This window comes from Dendrobates tinctorius, unplaced genomic scaffold (assembly GCF_039654945.1).
Source record: "Dendrobates tinctorius isolate UK_male_01 unplaced genomic scaffold, ASM3965494v1 ptg000035l, whole genome shotgun sequence".
NCBI lineage: Eukaryota > Metazoa > Chordata > Amphibia > Anura > Dendrobatidae > Dendrobates > Dendrobates tinctorius.
In genome coordinates, this window is record NW_027361703.1 from 44167152 (window position 1) to 44188336 (window position 21185).

Consider the following 21185-nt stretch of genomic DNA (forward strand, 5'->3'; position numbering starts at 1 on the left):
CATACGATGATGTCCTCCTTGTTACTTCTGCCGCGGCTCCTGTGCAGGCATACTTTCTCTGCCCTATTGAGGGCAGAGTAAAGTACTGCAGTACGCAGGCGCCAGATCTCTCTGACCTTTCCCGGCGACTGCGCACTGCAGTATTTTACTCTGCCCTCAACAGGGCAGAGAAAGTACGCCTGCACAGGAGCCGCGGCAGAAATAAGAAGGAGGACGTCACCCTTATTATTTGTGTTTTCATAATTGATTAATGGTGGTGCAACCTCTTCCTCCCTACATACAACATGCTATGTGGGTGAAATTTTCAACTTGACTGCTGGTAGTAAGCCTCAGAGAGAACCGCCAGCTCAACCCAAGATCATATTAACAACTTTTCATCAGTAGTATTTGAAATATGCGCTACTAGAGAAAACATTTTTGAGCTGTGACGGTGCTGTGCCTCATTGTTTAGGTGTGAAATTTTAATGAGGTTTCTCATGGAAATTTGAAAATATGCTGTGTGAGTATAAGGGACCTCATGTGCCTTCTGGTATACCAGGCACATGTAGCCCATACGGCACCTGAATGGTTCCCATACGTTTAATTGTGTTAATGTGCCATGTCTCATATGTACTGTGTAATGTGAAATGTTTTATATCTGTAATGTCAATGTACTGTATATTGCCATTGCACTGTATTAGACATGGTTAGTGCAGGGATAGAGAGCGATAATGAAAGGGGCTGGACTAGCAGCCTCAAGGAAGCAGGAAGCTTCCCTGAGGCAGGTTGTGCTTCCCCGTCTGGGACAGAAGAGATTCTCATCTGAGGCATAAGTGTGTTCCCGTCTGTAACAGTGAGGACCCCCATTTGAGGTATATGTGGAACCTCCTCTGGGACAGAAGGGCACAGCTGGGGACTTCAAGCTGCCAAGGACTGCCGGGCAGTGGAAACTGTGATAGTGCCCTCCAGGTGACTGTGAGCTTCCAGGAGTTGTTGGGAGCTGATGTTTTTGCTGCTGCTGCCGAAGGTGCAGCATCTTTGAATAGGAACAGTTCAGAAATTGTTATCTTTTTCCTTTCTTTATCTTTATTAAACAAGTTGCCACTGTTGGGCTCTAAAGAGTGTGACGTGTTGTGTATCCAGAGAGAGCAGCCATGATTCTGAGGTAACCTACTGTGACCTGGGGCTGGGACTGGAACTGTTTATTCATGTGCAAGGTGCTGGGGTGCTCAATGACTGTGACCTAGTGGACTCGGCTATGACTGCCACCCCCGCCACCTTGTTACATGAGTGAAATTTATTATCAGCTTATGTGGGAGAAATGTGTCAACATTATACTATGTGGGTGAAATTTGTAAGCTGCTAATGTAGGGGTACTGTGGCCCATGCTCTGTGGGTGAAGTTTTTAACTGTACTGGAAGTTGCAAGCCTTAGTCTATATGAGGGCACTGTTAAAATGTGTATATTAATTTATTTCCTATTGTACCATGATTGCTATAGTGAAAGAACCCCTTTAAGTCATTATCCTGTCCACATTTGTTTGCAAGGCAATTGTTCTGTTCTTACTCCCATTTAGCTTCCTTTTGCAGCCCCCATAGCCCTGACTTTGTCCATTTTACAGCCATTTTAAAGCACCGAAGTGCATGTCCCCATTGATTTGTATTGGGTTATGGTCTGTGGTCAAGTTTGGACCCGAGCCAAATGTACTACTGTATGTTTGGCCAACCTGAACATCCACGGGTTCGCTCATATCTACTTGTGATATATACTGTCGAACTTGGATTGTTTGAAATTTCATTGCTTTGAAATGAAAAAACAAAATTGGCCTGTAACAGGTGTAGAAATTTGGTAGTTCACAAGTTGACTACTGTCAATTATACTGTAAAACTTGGTTTATGTCAAATTTAGTTGCTTTAAAAAAAATAATGGCCTGGTACAGGTGTAGAAATTCGGTTGTTCAAAAACTGACTATTACCATCAAGATTTTTTTTTTACAACAAGGATATTTTGTCACACAGTTTGTTTTTTGTTAACAATCTTTTCAGTAAAAGATGTTTCATTTCTTGCAAACTGTACAGTTAAAAAAATGTAAATGATGTAGATAAAAAGGTGGCCTACTTGTCATATATACTGTTTAACTTGGTTCATGTGAAATTTCATTGTTATGACATAAAAAACAAAATTAACCTGGTACAGGTGTAGAAAATTAGTTGCACAAAATGGATTATTGTCACATATACTGTAGAACTTAGCTCATGTGAAATTGTTGATTTGAAATAGAACAATAAAATTGACCTGATACAGGTGTCAAAATTTCCTCCCTCGGTTCCCAGCCATCACTGCTTCTACCATTGTGCCATCCCTGTCTTCTACTAGCATGTGTCCAGGAACATCACCCATGCACTTACTGGCATTGTCTACCTAATGACCGACACATGGACGAGTGCTTGTGGCCAGGGACGCTACATTTCCCTGACAGCACACTGGGTGAACATTGTGAATGTTAGGGACGGCGGAACGCACTAAATATAAAATAGAAAGTGCGTTTGCCGCCCGGGGTCCACCGTGCAGAGGTGTTAAACTGCTGCTATATAATGGCAGACACACAATATGGCGGTATATCACACACGGGTTGAACGTCACCCGATGTGCACTGGGCGTACTCTGTTAGCTTCACAGAGACGCCTAAGACATAAGCATAAGTACTGAGCCTGTTGGACTCACAGGTCTCAGAGAAATGCACGCACGGTATATGGTTACAGGAGCTGGGCCCAAGGCAGAGGGACAGAGTCTGTCTAGACCTACCGTGCATGCGGCGTCGCTACCGCGGACGCCCACAGGTGCTGAAGACAGCAGAGCGGCGACTGACACAGCCGCTATGCAACAGTGCCCAGGAGGGGCGCACTGTTGGACGCTAGTTAGGTGATGATATGCACTGTGGCCTGTAGCGTGCCACTGACTGGCGCTGACTCTATGACTAAGTCCCTATCCACACACGTAATATCAGAGGGAGGGGAGTCTTAATGAGTCATTCGCAGGTTCATGCATCCGTCATCATTCACACATGTAGCAAGTAGAGTCTATACTAGCGCATGGCCAAGCGGCCATGCAAACCTTTTATAGCCGGGACCTTCCGGAAGCTTCTAGATCCCTGAGATGGACCAATTAGATCACGAGAAGGACCTGAGCATGTGACTTCCGATCTCCAATGGGAGATCGTCTCGTGAGCATGCCCAGTAGCGCAACTTGAGGACTTAGCCTCTGAAGTAGCTTGCTGCTGAGCAGCCTGCGCTGCTATTGCTGGCCCAGAGGTGGCAGCAACAGCCAGACCCACAGAGCTGGTCTGAGCAGGGGGTCTGGAACGCCGGGATTGCTGTGCAGGCTCCTGAGTGGTCGGTGGAGAATGGGAGACCGCTGAATGCAGGGCTCTGGATTCCTGCTGTGCAGTTGCAGGAACCCGACGCCTAACAGTGGAGTCTGGGGCCAAGTCACGACATGTGCTCCCAATGCCAAGGATTGCTGGCCCTATTTCTATCAGGGTTTCCTCTTCCTAATACACCAGTTCCGGCACCCCCTATTGCTCCTCAGTCTCCGATCCAACCAAAAACGCATGTTGGTTAAAACCCAAAGGTTTTTTCGAGTGTAATGGAAATCGATGTAATATGTGCTGCCGACAAAATAAAAAACTTTTATTCTTCTTAAGGAGACATTAATCATATTCAATAATTCATCAATTGTGATACTCACCATGTAATACATTCCATTTTTTGTGATTTACTTAAAAAACAATATGTAGGATGTACTAGTATAAAACTAAAACAGCGTATTTCTGAACTCTTAAACAATATTTCTAAAAAAATTGGCTTCTACTCTGGTGCCATTAAAAACTTTGTTACTATGCATAATGGTGATTCAACACACTTAACATTCTTTGGTATTGGTATAGATGGAATGCCCCATGAGGAGGTAGTTGGCAAAAACGCCTTATGCTGCTAGAGGCATTTTGAATACTAAACAGCAAACATCTCCAAGTTATGAATTATTGGAACAATCTTTTTATATATATTAATTTGTCATTCTATGCACAGCATTACATGTTCCATATGTCTTATTAAGCTTGGACAATAAAACACTTCATAAGTATGAACTAGAGGATTGATCTCTATTGTATATGCACGGATTGGTTGCTTTCTGTATTTCATTGCATGTTGTCTGCTCCTGCACACCTTCTAATTACACGTCATTTTCATCCTCTGTGTGATTGGCTGTGTTTAGTTTAAAACAGGACCATTGCCATTTCATTACTATGCTATGATTAAGGGTGTCTGGGACACCAGAAACTCGTCAGACTCTTATCTTTGTACGTCGGGTTTTACAGTATAAAGAAATAAAATAGTGCATACATAGTTGATGGATAGTTTATACTGCAGCCTGAGAGGTTCCTCTAATACATAGTTGGTGAGATCATTTGATTAACTTTACCTTAAGACCCCGTCACACACAGCGATCTCTCCAGCGAGATCGCTGATTTTGTGACACCACAGCGATCTCACCAGCGACATCGCTGTGTGTGACATGGATCAGCGACCGGCCCCTCTGTCGGGTATCGCTGATCGCACTCTTCATCCTGGGCTGTTTTTTGATCGTTGGTCTCCCGCTGGCCAGCGCACATCGCTGCATGTGACAGCGAGAGACCAGCGATCAGCGACGCTGGTTTCCAAGGTAAACAGCGGGTATCTAAGAGCTGCGCGGCTGTTAGCTACCTGCTGTTTACCTTGGAAACCAGCCTGATCGCTGGAGGGGCTGTCTATGTGACAGTTCACCAGCGATCAGCTAACGATGTCCCAGCGATCCCATCCACGTCGGATTGTTGGTGGGATCGCTCGGACATTGATACATGTAACAGGGCCTTTACTCAGAGAGAAGACTGTTTTGTTATTTACTGATGCTGTTATTCATTTGTACTGAAGAAAGGACTGTGTGGATATTCATTTGTGCTAAAGAAAGGTTTTTCATTTTGGAGCTGTAAAGTTTATGAAGGGCAATATACTTTATTCCGCTTTTATAGAAAAACCCTGTGCCTGTACATATCCAAGTGGCTATGAGAGAACTGAAAACCCTACAATATATGTACACTATACAGTATATAGACCCCAATTCATCATTTACTGTTTTTTTTAAGTCACTTTTTTATTTTGTCATGTTTTTTTCATTGACTTTTTTTTCAGATTCATGAATTTTGCATTAAATAAAAAATGGTTATTATTCTTGTCTGTTGCATTTTTTGAGGTCTTTTTTTAGAGAAAAAAAGTCAATTTACATTAAAATGATGCAAAATTGCACAGAAAAAAAGTCTTGTGTACACAGTACAAGTCACTAAATTGATACTACATTCACTACCACAAATAAATGTGAGAACTTTAAAAAAAAGGCGCAAATTAAAATAAGAATTTGGTGCAAATTAAAAACAGGCTTTAAACACCAAAAACTACATAAAAAGAAAGTGCAGATGTAATAATCAATCAGGCCCTTAATCTTTATATAACAAAGGAAGACACCGCTGCATAATCACTGAAAGAAATGAAATCAAATGAAAAAACGATGTTACATGATCAGTTCTTGTTAGAATTAAATAATAATGACACCAAAAAGTAGACAAAAAAGGTCTCAAGTTCAAAAATGAACATGTCTCTTTTTGTATTTTCACAATCATCAGAAACAATATAAATAATTGAGAACAAAGGAAAATCTTACCTCTCTTATTCTTGGTTGCCAGACGTGTGATGTATTAAATGGCTGTGTTCCATTTCCATAAATTTCCTCTAGGAAAGTAATACCACATTATTATCAGCAGTATTAAATAAGATATATACACTCACTGGCCACTTTATTAGGTACACCTGTCCAACTGTGTGTTAAGACTTAATTTCTAATCAGCCAATCACATGGCGGCAACTCAGTGCATTTAGGCATGTAGACATGGTCAAGACAATCTCCTGCAGTTCAAACCGAGCATCAGTATGGGGAAGAAAGGTGATTTGAGTGCCTTTGAACGTGGCATGATTGTTGGTGCCAGAAGGGCTGGTCTGAGAATTTCAGAAACTGCTGATCTACTGGGATTTTCACGCACAACCATCTCTAGGGTTTACAGAGAATGGTCCGAAAAAGAAAAAAAATCCAGTGAGCGGCAGTTCTGTGGCCGGAAATGCCATGTTGATGCCAGAGGTCAGAGGAGAATGGGCAGACTGGTTCGAGCTGATAGAAAGGCAACAGTGACTCAAATTGCCACCCGTTACAACCAAGGTAGGCAGAAGAGCATCTCTGAACGCACAGTGTGTCGAACTTTGAGGCAGATGGGCTACAGCAGCAGAAGACCACACTGGGTACCACTCCTCTCAGCTAAGAACAGGAAACTGAGGCTACAATTTGCACAAGCTCATCGAAATTGGACAGTAGAAGATTGGAAAAACGTTGCCTGGTCTGATGAGTCTCGATTTCTGCTGCGACATTCGGATGGTAGGGTCAGAATTTGGCGTAAACAACATGAAAGCATGGATCCATCCTGCCTTGTATCAACGGTTCAGGCTGGTGGTGGTGGTGTCATGGTGTGGGGAATTTTTTCTGGGCACTCTTTGGGCCCCTTGGTACCAATTGAGCATCGTTGCAACGCCACAGCCTACCTGAGTATTGTTGCTGACCATGTCCATCCCTTTATGACCACAATGTACCCAACATCTGATGGCTACTTTCAGCAGGATAATGCGCCATGTCATAAAGCTCGAATCATCTAAGATTGGTTTCTTGAACATGACAATGAGTTTACTGTACTCAAATGGCCTCCTCAGTCACCAGATCTCAATCCAATAGAGCATCTTTGGGATGTGGTGGAACGGGAGATTCGCATCAGGGATGTGCAGCCGACAAATCTGCGCCAACGGTGTGATGCCATCATGTCAATATGGTCCAAAATCTCTGAGGAATGCTTCCAGCACCTTGTTGAATCTCTGCCACGAAGAATTGAGGCAGTTCTGAAGGCAAAAGGGGGTCCAACCCCTTACTAGCATGGTGTACCTAATAAAGTGGCCAGTGAGTGTATATACACATACATACATACACACACCTCAAAAAATAAGGGGAACACGTAAACAACAGAATATAACTCCAAGTAAGTCAAACCTCTGTGAAATCAAACTGTCCACTTAGGAAGCAACACTGATTGACAATCAACTTCACATGCTGTTGTGCAAATGGAATAGACAACAGATGGAAATTATTGGCAATTATCAAGGCACACCCAATAAAGGAGTGGTTCTGCAGGTGGGAACCACAGACCACATCTCAGTAACAATGCTTTCTGGCTGATGTTTTGGTCACTTTTGAATGTTGTTTGTGCTTTCACACTCGTGGTAGCATGAGATGGACGATTGGCATTTGCCACAAACACCAGGATTGGCAAATTCGCCACTGGCGCCCTGTGCTCTTCACAGATGAAAGCATGTTCGCACTGAGCACATGTGACAGATGTGACAGAGACTGGAGACGCAGTGGAGAGTGATCTGCTGCCTGCAACATCTTTCAGCATGATCGGTTTGGTAGTGGGTCAGTAATGGTGTGGGGCAGCATTTTTTTGGAGGGCTGGACAGCCCTCCATGTGCTCACCAGAAGTAGCCTGACTGCCATTAGGTACCGAGATGAGATCCTCAGACCCCTTGTGGTAGGGGCCGGGCTTGGGGGGTGGACCACTGCTTACCCTGCTTGGACGCCGCAGACACCAGGCGACTCAAGGACGAGGCGGAGACAGATTTCACGTGTAACAGTTCCGGATTTATTCGTCATCCTCCTGACAACCACCAAACACGCACCGCAGCTTCTTCACACTGTCTCCAGGCCCGGGTACCTGCACCTTCTTTCCAGTCACAGTAACGCACCTCGCGGATCTTTCACTGGGGGCTGTCCTAGACCAATCTTCCCCCAGCGCTTCACCTGTCCGAGGTCGTCGTCCAATCGGTACCCCCGGGGCCTCTTCTGTACTGCAGTCCGTCGGGTCAGGGCCACCCCCCTGACTGTCTCTTCTCAGTCCGTCCCCTGGCCGAGCTCTTCTCTCTTCCCTGTCTTCTTCTGAGCTCCTCCCGGGACTAATCTAATCTCGAGCCCCACCTACTTCTATTTATCACTCTCCCACAGGGGAATTCCCCTCCCGGGCTCCTATCTCCCCACCCCCATGACTAAGCATATCCTGAGCCATAAGCTGATGTATAGTCCTGCACTACTCTCCCCTGCCATCTTGTGGTCACTTCTCAGTACTACACCCTCCTATCCTGCCTTTCCTAGCTGTCACCCTTCTATCCTGTCAGTCTCCGTCTCTGGTGTACAAACCGTCCCCTCCTACTGCCAGTCACGTCTGTCCTTCAAGTCACCTTCCTCACACTCTCCCTCCCTTTGTCCATTGTCGTCCCGACAATCATCCTACCTACGTCGTTCTAAAGCTTATCCACAGTCTGTTGTCGGACCGTTCGTTCGCCGCATCCACCACCCACGGGGACCGAACTAAACTGGGAGCACCATGCTCCGAGCAGCCTACCGCTACTCGCCAGCACGCACATCACGTGACAACTACTTTCGGGTTGGCGAGGTCCACCCGGACTACTCTACGGCGTGAACCTCCCACTGCTCTCCCCTTCCACTACCTTCAGTTGTCCGGAACGCCATGACAGAGGCCTTTCGCCTACCAGGTCATCGACGCCCGCTCGTCCTTTTGGGGTGTCCGTGGTGTTGGGGACCTGACTGGCGGACCACTGTCTGGCTCAATGTTCCTCGTTTCTTCGTCTGCCACCTAAAAGAGTCATGGTCGGCGTATTCATCACCTCTACCTCGTACCCGGAACCTGTTACATATACATTTTTGCCAAAAACATTATTCACTAAATCAATTCTTAACAGACTATTACTTAATTTAATAACATAAGGAGTTACTTAACTGGGGTAACCCCTTTTTCTTTTCTCTTTTTTTTTTTGTTTTTTTTTTTCTCTTTTTTTTTCCAAACACATTAACATATTTTCCCAAAACATTTTCCGTACAGCATTCTTAATAATAAAGACTCCCCCTCCCTTTAACGTTACTACTTCCTTTTACGCATCCCCGCTATGTCAGGAAAAACAAACTTAACCATATAAAAAAAATTTTTCTTTCAACCTGGACGAACACTGTCCTCGTGGCCTGCACAACGGAGCGAAATCCCGACAGTCCAAGCCATCTCCTGGTGGCCGGTAGCAAGGGGCCCCACAGCCGTGGAGCTCCCAGGATGCAGGGAGTGTCTTTAGGGGTCCTTTCTATGGGGGCTCGTGAGCTTCGGGTTCAGCGATTACGGCTACCGCGTAGTAGCCGCGGGGACAGTATTCCTTGTAGTATGACACCAAGTCCCCCTCTCGCAACGCCCGGCCGTGACGAATGGAGGTCACATTGATGTACACCTTCTGGCCGATTGCGAGGTCTCGGATGAACCCTTAACCTTTCTGCAAGTTAGTATACACGAGCCGTCCCATAGATCATGCAGTCGCCATGCCAGCCTCCCCCTCTCATGGAGCAGGTTCCAGACCTCCTGCTCCCTGGCATTTTTCTTTCGGATGACCTCCGCGACCCAAACGGAGGGTCCGGTGTGGGCCCCGGAGTCCGGTGGACGGGACGCAGCCAGGGTTGAGAGCGGGGCAGAGGCGGCCGTAGATGTCGGCGGCCCAGCAGCCGCTGGGGCCGGGCGGCGGGTAGGGGCAGCTGTAGTTCCTGATGAATAGGCCGCAGAGCCCAACAAGCAGGTCGCGGCGGACTCCGGTGATGACACAGATGCGGCCGCGGGGTGGGCCGCAACCGGAGTTGCAGACGGGGCCGGAGTAGCAATCGGCTTCAGGTGGAACGCAGCTGCGTCAGCCATGGGCTGGCTCCGCACCGGCGACACCGGGAGACTCGGGGTCGGGAGCAGGGGCTTCGCTCAGCCCGGCGGAGGCCGCAGAGCCCTCCGTATCCGGGCTTCCAGGAGCACAGGAGGCCACGCGATGCGGCTGAGTGGTGGGGGCCGCTTGCGGAGCGGCCAGCAGAGCCGGGGGAACTCTCACCTTCCCCGGCACCGCGGCCTCCGACACGTCATCCCGCTGTTCCTCCCGTAGCTTCTGTTCTTCACCCCGCCGTCCGGCAGGGCTAGCCTCCAGGCTCGGGGATCCTGTGTTGAGGCTCCCCGGTGGTGTCTTCGGTGGCCGCTCCCGCGGGGCCTGCCTTCGCTCCTCTGCTCCGCCCGAAGTCTGGAGGACTGTCCGTGACTCCAAGAAGCTGGTCTCCCAGCGAGACTCGATCTCCCGACACCATTGCCACTTCAGGCGTCCGAGGCCACTGCAGCTGCAGCGTCGCATCCTGTCTGGTGGGCAACAATCGAATGGCACCAAGCAGCCGCAGCCGGCCTTCTCTCCCGGGCCACTCCCGCTCCTGGGTGAGGCGATGGCCGACTTCTCCACCCAGCTGCCTGGGTCCAGTATGAGGGGGCGGTGATCTCCATACACACACCACTCCCCCCAAGGGTACGTTGGAGGGGGCTCCAGTCCATCTAGAACAATTGCAAACGCCCGGGACTCTCCCCGGTGTTGGAGTACCACCGCCATCTTGGACGGAATCTGGCGCCACCCCGGATCCTCTGTTGGCAACACAGGTCCGAAACAGCGTCCCCAATTTGTAATCCACAGGTCAGCGATTTGTAATCCACAGGTGTTTGTATTCCACAGGCACTTGTAATCCACAGAGGAACAGTCCACGTCCTTCTAGGTTCTTCAAACGCAGGCCTGCCGCGGAAGGTGTCGTATTAACAGCGGCAATCCTGCTGAGTACGCCAAATGTGGTAGGGGCCGGGCTTGGGGGGTGGACCCCTGCTTACCCTGTTCGGATGCCGCAGACACCAGGCTACTCATGGACAAGGCGGAGACAGATTTCACGTGTAACAGTTCCGTATTTATTCGTCGTCCTCCTGACGACCACCAAACACGCACCGCAGCTTCTTCACACTGTCTCCAGGCCTGGGTACCTGCACCTTCGTTCCAGTCACAGTAACGCACCTCGCGGATCTTTCACTGGGGGCTGTCCCAGTGGCGTAGCAACTGTTTGGCACCCGGGGCGGTCCAAAAATTTGCCGCCCCTTTGGTCGTTGATAATTCGGAAGCATCTGAAGAGCCCACACTACACTCAAAGATCTAATTTTTAGTCTGCTAGTAACTCTGCTATTATTTCTAAATTTCTAGACTTTCATCTTCTTGCAGTTCTCTATATATATGTATGTATTAGCTTGATGATGCTGGATGAAGACCTTATGGCTTTTTTAATAATAATTTTTAATAATGTGACAGAAAAAAAAAAAAGAAAGTACAAATTATTTTGGCGGACAGGGGGCGGACACTGACAGCTTGGGGCCCCTGTGCAAGAAATGTGTCCGGGCCCCCTTCCTTTTATGGCGTCAAAGCTACGTGTATATGTGTATATATACATATATATAGATAGATATTGATATTATATAGTCACACACACACATACAGGTATATATATTACATAGTCTCCTTTATTATGTATATTGCTGTCCCTTACACAGTGCCCTCTCTTGTTATGTACAGTACCATCCCTTACATATTGGATTATATAGAGCCCTGTTATTTATTACATACCGTCCTGTCTTGTTGGCTGTCTAATGCAATGATGGCTGATTGAGCATGGGAAAGCTTCCTTTCTAATGGAGGAGCTGATGGACTGGTAGTTTGGTCACCGGCTCCTCGATCAGCAGTCATTTTATATCTAAAAAGAGAAGGGACTATGTAATAAAAGAGGGCACTGTAAATAACAAAATTAACAAGAATACACTATGTAAAAGACAGCACTATACATAACAGCAGAGGAAGCTATATAATAAGGGACGGCATCATATATAACTAGAGAGGATGATACGTAATAAGGGATGGTGTTATACATAATAAAAGAGGAAACTATGTAACTAAGGATGGTGTTATACAGAATTAGTGAGTACACTATATACTAAGGGACTGTGTTAGACATAGTGAGTACACTATATACTAAGGGACTGTGATAGACATAATAAGCGATAATGTCTTCCTCCACCTCCCCATGTTCCTAAGGCCATTATAAGTCCCCCTTCCTCCCATCCCAATCCCCCACACCCCTCATTGTCCTCCTCCCCTCGCATCCCATTATTGTCCTCTCCCCAACCCCATCATTGCCCTCTTCACCACCTCCATCATTTTCTTCTCCTCCACCACTATCTTTGCTTTCTCCCCCACCACTCCCATCATTGCCCATTCCACCACCTCCATCATTTCCTCCTCCTCCACCACCCTCATTTATTGCCCTTTCCACCACCACCATTGCATTCTCCCCCACCACCCCATCATTGCCCTCTCCATCACCCCCATCATTGCCTTCTCCTTCACCCCATCACTGCCTTCTAGGCCATCACTCCCATCATTGCCTGCTCCATCACCCCATCATTGTCTTCTCCCCATCACTCCCATCATTGCCTTCTCCATCACCCCATCACTGCCTTCTCCCCATCACTCCCATCATTGCCTGCTCCATCACCCCATCACTCCCATAATGGTCTGCTCCATCACCCCCATCATTGCCTGCTCCATCACCCCATCACTCCCATAATTAAATTCTCTGCATCACCCCCATCATGACCTTCTCCCATTACCCCCACATGGCCTTCTCCCATTACCCTCACATGGCCTTCTCCCATTACCCTCACATGGCCTTCTCCCATTACTCCCTCAAGGCCTTCTTCCATTACTCCCTCAAGGCCTTCTTCCATTACTCCCTCAAGGCCTTCTCCCATTACCCCATCATGGCCTTCTCCCATTACCCCCTCATGGCATTCTCCCGTCACCCCAGGCATCATGGCCTTCTCTCCCCATCACAATCTTCTCGTGTCCCCATCTCCTCCAGGGCCAGGCTAACCTACAGACACACAAACGACATACACACAGACATACACACACACATACATACATACACACACAGACAGACAGACACACACACAGACAGACATACACACACAGACAGACATACACACAGACAGACATACACACAGACATACTACATACACACACAGACAGACATACACACACAGACAGACATACACACAGACATACTACATACACACACAGACATACACACACAGACAGACATACACACATACATATACATACACACACAGACACCACCTCTCTCCTCTCACCTGTCCGCAGCATCGCCCGCGCTTCCTCGCTCACACAGCAGCGGCCGCTGAATGATGACGTCATTCAGCGGCGCTCCTCTGTGTCAAACAGGGAGCGAGGCCTCAGGGCAGGAAGCAGGACGGGTCCTTGCAGCTCCGCTCCTGCTATTCCCTCTTGCAGGCAGTGGAGCTGCTGTGATTGCTCCCTGCCCGCCGCTGCACTGCACTGTGCCTCCGCGCTTCTCCCACAGGGTGGAATTGCTGCTGCTGCTGCGCTGCCCCCACACACGTACCGCCTGGGGCGGACCGCCCCCCCCGCCCCCCCACGCTACACCACTGGGCTGTCCTAGACCAATCTACCCCCAGCACTTCACCTGTCTGAGGTCGTCGTCCAATCGGTACCCCCGGGGCCTTGTCTGTCCTGCGGTCCGTCGGGTCAGGGCCACCCCCCTGACTATCTCTTCTCTCTCCGTCCCCTGGCCGAGCTCTTCTCTCTTCCCTGTCTTCTTCTGAGCTCCTCCCGGGACTAATCTAATCTTGAGCCCCGCCTACTTTTATTTATCCTCTCTCCCACAGGGGAATTCCCCTCCCGGGCTCCTATCTCCCCGCCCCCCATGACTAAGCATATCCTGAGCCATAAGCTGATGTATAGTCCTGCACTACTCTCCCCTGCCATCTTGTGGTCACTTCTCAGTACTACACCCTCCTATCCTGCCTTTCCCAGCTGTCACACTTCTATCCTGTCAGTCTCCGTCTCTGGTGTACAAACCATCCCCTCCTACTGCCAGTCACGTCTATCCATCAAGTCACCTTCCCCACACCCTTGTGAGACCATATGCTGGTGCGGTTGGCCCTGGGTTCCTCCTAATGCAGGACAATGCCAGACCTCATGTGGCTGAAGTGTGTCAGAAGTTCCTGCAAGATAAAGGCATTGAAGCTATGGACTGGCCTGCCCGTTCCCCAGACCTCAATCCGATTGAGCACATCTGGGACATCATGTCTCGCTCCATCCACCAATGTCATGTTGCACCACAGACTGTCCTGGAGTTGGCGGATGCTTTAGTCCAGGTCTTGGAGAAGATCCCTCATGACAACATACACCAACTCATCAGGAGCATTCCCATGTGTTGTAGGGAGGTCAAACAGGCACGTGGAGGCCACACGCACTGAGCATCATTTCCTTGTCTTGAGGTATTTCCACTGAAGTTGGATCAGTCTGTAATTTGATTTTTCACTTAGATTTTGAGTATCCTTCCAAATGCAGACCTCCATGGGATATTAATTTGATTTACATTGATCTGTTTAATGTTTTCTTGCTCTCAACGCATGCCACTATGTAATGAATAAAGATTTGCAGCTGCGATATTTCATTCAGTGATATCTACGATGTGGTATCTTAGTGTTCCCTTTATTTTTTTGAGCAGCGTATGTATATATATATATATATATACAGTGTATATATATATATATATATATATATATACAGTGTATATATATATATATATATATATACAGTGTATATATATATATATATATATATACAGTGTATATATATATATATATATATATACAGTGTATATATATATATATATATATACAGTGTATATATATATATATATATATATATACAGTGTATATATATATATATATATATATATACAGTGTATATATATATATATATATATATATATACAGTGTATATATATATATATATATATATACAGTGTATATATATATATATATATATACAGTGTATATATATATATATATATATACAGTGTATATATATATATATATATATATATACAGTATATATATATATATATATATATATATATATACAGTGTATATATATATATATATATATATATATATATATTAGGGTGCCAAGGTAAAAAGAACTTTGCAAATTGGTAAGTCTTACCCCTCAAATTTGTTCCTTTTGGCATAAGGATTCACCATGTAAAATATGTTGACATTAAATTTAGATTTACCACTTGCTCAAGTATATAATATATATATATATATATATATACGCACACACACACACACACACACACGCACACATATATACACACACATTTGGTTTCGCTGCTTTCAGAAACGCCCGATCTATCAAAATATAAAATCAATTAATCTGATCGGTAAGCGGCATAGCATAATTTCTGCAACATATAGACTCTTGATCACTTATAATTAGAAATCCACCATCTGGTAACTAAATTAAAGCACCAAATCATAAGAGCATATTACCAAAAAATGTTAATGAAAAATCAGTTTATTTATAATACAATAAATATTACATAGATGAATTGTAATTATACACAGAGTACAGGAACAAAGAGAAAATGACGGATTGACTCCACCACAAGTTGCATACGTTGCTGTATGGTAAGTAACCTGGTGCACACAAAGCTAATGAGAACAAAAGTGTATTTCTGAGTGACTTGCCCAAGAGTATATACTGCCCTGTAAGCACAATAGCCCAGTAAAACACCCTGGAGAATCACTACATACAAAAAACGCCTTCTCTAAAAGAGGCCCATGCTGCTGGTCACTGACTATGACCCCACCTGGAGGCACATATGGTATGAGCTTGCAGACATGGACAAAGAAATAGCACCACTATCAAAGTTGATCACATAAATGTAAGCAGCGTGTGGAGTAACCAAGGACACTTTACCTGGATCCTAACCGCAAAAAGAGTAAAGTGGGAGTCCCGTCATTCGACCCCGACGCGCACATTTCGCCCTGCTTCCTCGGAATTGTGTGTATAGTCACTTATAATTAGGTTAAAGTCTTTATAAACGTCAAGCATTTAAAAGACGTGACAAGGCTGTTTTTCAATGTCCTCCCAACAGAGGTTGTTTTACTGAGTCCACCCCCTACAAAGGCTGTTTTGCAGAGTCCCCCCAAACAGAGGCAGTTTTGCAGAGTCCACCCCCCACATCTAGATGTAGCAGAGCTAGACCCGTCCTAGGACAAATGGATTATTATCTTTTCAGCAGACAGATGAGGAATATGGTTGTTTATTAATTTAATTCTCTTGCAGGGGACAATGACTTCACTGTAATGGGTGATGCTGTAAGTATGGCTTAATTAAGATTTATTAAAGGAGTCAGTGTCATTCTTTCAATTAAAGGACTTTATTCTGTGTGTGTTTTTATACAATATAACTATGGGGTTAGTAATGGGGGCGTCTTATAGACACATCTCCATTACTAACCTCTGGGTTAGTGTCACCTGACAATACAAAGCTGACATCAACCCCCCAAACTATCACCCCATTTGCCACTGCATAAATGCAAGTGGGAAGGGCGAGACTAAGTGCTAGAGTTGGCACATCTTATAGATGTGGCTTTTCTGAGGCGGCTGAGAGCTGATGTTTTTAGCCTAGGGTGGCAATATCCATTGCTCCTTCCTAGGCTATTACTATTAGCCCGCAGCTGTCTGCCTAGCCTTTGCTGGTTATTAACCCCTTTACCCTCCAGAGTGGTTTGCATGTTAGTGACCAGGCCAATTTTTACAATTCTGACCACTGTCTGTTTATGAGGTAATAACTCTGGAATGCTTCCATTGATCCCGGTGATTCTGATATTGTTTTCTCATGACATACTGTATGTCATGATTTTAGTAAAATTTCTTTGATATTACTTGTGTTTATTTGTGAAAAAAATGGAAATTTGGTGAAAATTTTGCAAATTTTGCATTTTTCCAAATTTAAATTTTCATGCCCTTAAATCACAGAGATATGTCACATAAAATACTTAATAAGTAACATTTCACACATGTCTACTTTACATCAGCACAATTTTAGAACCAAAATATTTTTTTATAGGAAGTTATAAAGGTTAAAATTTTAAGGCTGTGTTCACACGTAGCTTTTATTTCGTGTTTTTCTTGCGTTTTTTTTGCGATTTCCCAAAAAAATCCACTCAAAAAACGTTTAAAATAAGCTTCCCATTCATTTCTATGCATTTTGCACTTTTTGTGCATATTGATGCGTTTTTTACCGCGAAAAAAACGCGTTGCGGTAAAAAGCGCAGCATGCTCATTAATTTTGCGGAAAATTCCATGTTTCTAGCTATTTTCTATGGGTCTGGAAACGCGCGAAAAAAACGCATAAAAAACGTGTGTTTTTTGCACCCAAAACGCGCAGAAGACGTGCGGAAAAAACGCGCGTTTTCTGGGAAGGGAGTCCAGTTTTATGCAGAAATTTCTGCATACGTGTGCACATAGCCTAACAGCGATTTCTCATTTTTACAACACCATTTTGTTTTAGGGACCACATCACATTTGAAGTCACTTTGAAAGGTCTATATCAGGGGTGGGGAACCTCAGGCCCCTGGGCCATTTACGGCCCTCGATGACCTTTTATCAGGCCCTCGAGCAGATTCTCAGGGACTGCATTCTTGGGCAGGGAGCTGTATTTTGATTGCCACAATCTCATTAATTTCTTCTTGCTCTGTGAGCACATACACGCAGTGTTCACTACTGAACATTGAAGGGCATGCAATGAAAGATTAAGTCATGAAACCAGTGCCAGAGTCAGGATGCACTTTGTGGGGTGGAGTTTGTATGGCCCCCGAAGGATGGTATAAATATCCAAATGGCCCTTGGCAGAAAAAAGATTCTTCACCCCTTGTCTATATGATAGAAAATACCCAAAAGTGACACCGTTTTAAAAACTGCACCCTTGAAGGTGCTCAACACCACATTCAAGAAGATTATTAACCCTTCAGGTGCTTCACAAGCATTTTTGTAATGTATAAAAAATTAACATTTAACTTTTTTTCACAAAAAATTTACTTCAGATCCAATTTTTTTATTTTACCAATGGTAACAGGAGAAATTGGACCCCAAAAGTTGTGCAATTTCTCCTGAGTATGCTGATACCCCATATATGCAGGTAAACCACTGTTTGAGCGCATGGCAGAGCTTGGAAGGGAAGGAGCATCGTTTTACTTTTTCAACGCAAAATTGGCTGCAATTGAGGTGTGCCTAAACAGTGGAAACCCCCACAATTGAAACCATTTTAGAAAGGAGACCCCCTAAGGAACTTAACTAGATGTGTGGTGAGCACTTTGAACCACCAAGTGATTCACAGAAGTTTATAACTTAGAGCCTTAAAAACAAAAAATCATATTTTTTCCACAAAAATGATCTTTTCATCCCCAATTTTTTATTTTCCCGAAGGTAACAGAAGAAATTGGACTCCAAGAGTTATTGTGCAATTTGTCCTTAGTACGCTGATACCCCATATGTCGGTGTAAACCACTGTTTGGGCACATAGCAGAGCTCGGAAGGAAAGGAGCACCGTTTTACTTTTTCAACACAAAATCGGCAGTATATGTGGGGGTAAACCTCTGTTTGGGCACATGGCAGAGCTCAGAAGGGAAGGAGAGCCAGATTTTAGTGTTATGGTTTGCAGGTGCCATGACCCACTGGGAGAGCCCATGAGGTGCCAAAACAGCAGAACCCCCATAAGTGACCCCATTTTATGAACTACACCTCTCAATGAATTCATCTAGGGGTGCAGTGATCATATTGTGTTACAGAATTTTATACCATTGGGCAGCCATGTGGAGAGACGGGAGGGACAGAGCGCTATTTGCCTATTCAAGTGAAAGGGTCTGTGCACATGTCAGTGTGTTTCCACAGACCGTGTGTCGATGGGCAAAACACTCTGACATGTCCGTTTTTTAATGTCAGCATAGGCCACAAAACATCCAGCACACGTGTATACACATAACACATGGATGTCATCCATGTGACATGCATCAGTGTCGGGGAAGAAGCGTTACAGTAAGCACTGTTCCCTGGCGCCGGATGCTGAACACAGCTCTCATCATTCTCCCCTGCTTGTGCTGATCCACAGCAGAGCAGGGGAGAATGATGAGAGCCGTGTTCAGCACCCGGCACCGGGGAACAGCGCTTACTGTAATGCTTCTTCCCTGGTGCCCGTCCTTGTGGTACTGGTACTGCACACGCGTGCCGCAAGTATTATACACACGGACACTGACATCTCCGGTACAGGAAATATCTGGACGTGTGAAATAGGCGTTATAGCAGGTTTTTCTGCTGTCACACACTAAAAGACGCTTTTTATCGCAAAAAATAGTTTTTGCATCACCGTATTTTGAGAGCTATACTTTTTCCATATTTTGGCCCACAGTCATGTGAGGTCTGTACTTTGTGGGACGAGTTGACATTTTTATTGGTACCATTTTCGGGCACATGACATTTTTTGATCGCTTTTTATTCCGATTTTTGGAATGTAGAATGAACAAAAAACAGCAATTCATGAATTTCTTTTGGGGAGGTGTTTATACCGTTCCACGTGTGATAAAATTGATAAAGCAGTTTTATTCTTCAGGTTAGTACATTTACAGCTATACCTCATTTATTTTTTTATGTTTTGGCGCTTTAATACAATAAAAATTATTTTATATAAAAAATAATTATTTTTGCATCACTTTAGTCTCAGAGGTATAACTTTATTTTTCCTGTGATGGAGCTGTATGGGGGCTTGTTTTTTGCTGGACAAGATGGCATTTTCAGCGGTACCATGTTTATATCCGTCTTTTTGATCGTGCGTTATTCCACTTTTTGTTCGGCGGTATGATGATAAAGCATTGTTTTTTGCCTTGTTTTTTTTATAGTGTTCACTAAAGGGGTTAATTAGTGGGACAGTTTTCTAGGCTGGGTCATCACGGATGCGGCGATACCAAATATGTGTACTTTTATTGTTTAGACTTTTTTTCATTCAAATATTTATTTAGTAATAGAATAAATATTAATTTTTTATTATTATTTTTTTAAAATATTTTTACCATTATTCAAAAAAAATTTTTTTTTACTTTATCCTAACTTTTACACTTTTTCCCACTATGGGACAATCATTTTTTGCAGGTTTATCGCTTCTATAGCATGCAGATGAATCAGCATCTGCATGCTATAATAGCTGTCAGCACTGCACTTACTGCACACTGACCTGAGAGACTTCCTGATCATGCACTGTGCATGACAGAAAGTTTCTTAGCTCTGGTAACCCGTATGTCGTCATGACGACATAGGGTTACCATGGCAGCGATCGGGACCCCGCGTCACGCTGCGGGATCTCCGATCCAAAGGCAGAGGGGTAGTCAGCCCTCTGCCTGCTCCTGGAATGCTGTGATCATGTTCAATTGCAGCATTTCAGGGGTTAAAGTGTCGGGAGCGGTCTGTGTGTGCGGCGGATCACTGATACGTCCTATTCCATCCATAGTCAGACAGACGAAGATCACATGGACGGAATAGCACGTCGGCTCTCAGAAAGGGGTTAATTATATGGGAACCCCACACTATTTTTTTGGGGGGTCCCCCATTTTAATTGCCAGTAAAGGCTAAGCATACAGTTGTGCGATGATATTAATACCCTGGGAAACTCCATGGGTATTACCCACTTCAAAGGCTATAAACATCTGCCCCTAGCCATCGGCTTTTTCTCTGCTGGTTAAGAAAACTATGGGGGAGTCCACACCAGAAAAATAATCTTTTAATAATTAAATACATGTACAGGAAGCTGCACATGCACTGCACTAAGTATATATGTGACTGACATCTTTATAAAAAAACAAAAACAAATAGTCTGTTCATCTTTCAGGGTGTGGAGCTTCAAGTTCCTCACACGAGGAGGGTTCAGCAAGGAAACTGGTATATAACTTAAAACATAGCTTTTTAGCCCTAAAAAGTGATCCACAGAATAAAGTCCTTTATTTGAAAGAATGACATAGACTCCTGTAATAAATTTTAATTAAACCATACTTACAGCATCACCCATTCCAGTGAAGCCATTGTCCCCTGCAAGAGAATTAAGTTAACAACAAACAACCAAATTCCTCATCTGTATGTTGAGAAGGTAATAATCCATTTGTTTCATGATGGGGCTAGCTCTGCTACATCTAGATATGGA

The 21185-nt window shown here is 44.9% G+C and overlaps 1 protein-coding gene across 1 annotated transcript in view; it reads right to left on the reverse strand.

Moving 5' to 3' along the window:
• Positions 1 to 21185, reverse strand: part of SLC23A1 (solute carrier family 23 member 1) — a 260181-nt gene that overhangs the window by 150892 nt on the left and 88104 nt on the right. Inside the window, exon 5 of the mRNA XM_073573448.1 lies at positions 5734 to 5801. Within this exon, the coding sequence (XP_073429549.1) occupies positions 5734 to 5801 (68 nt within the window). The remainder of the gene's footprint in view (positions 1 to 5733; positions 5802 to 21185) is intronic.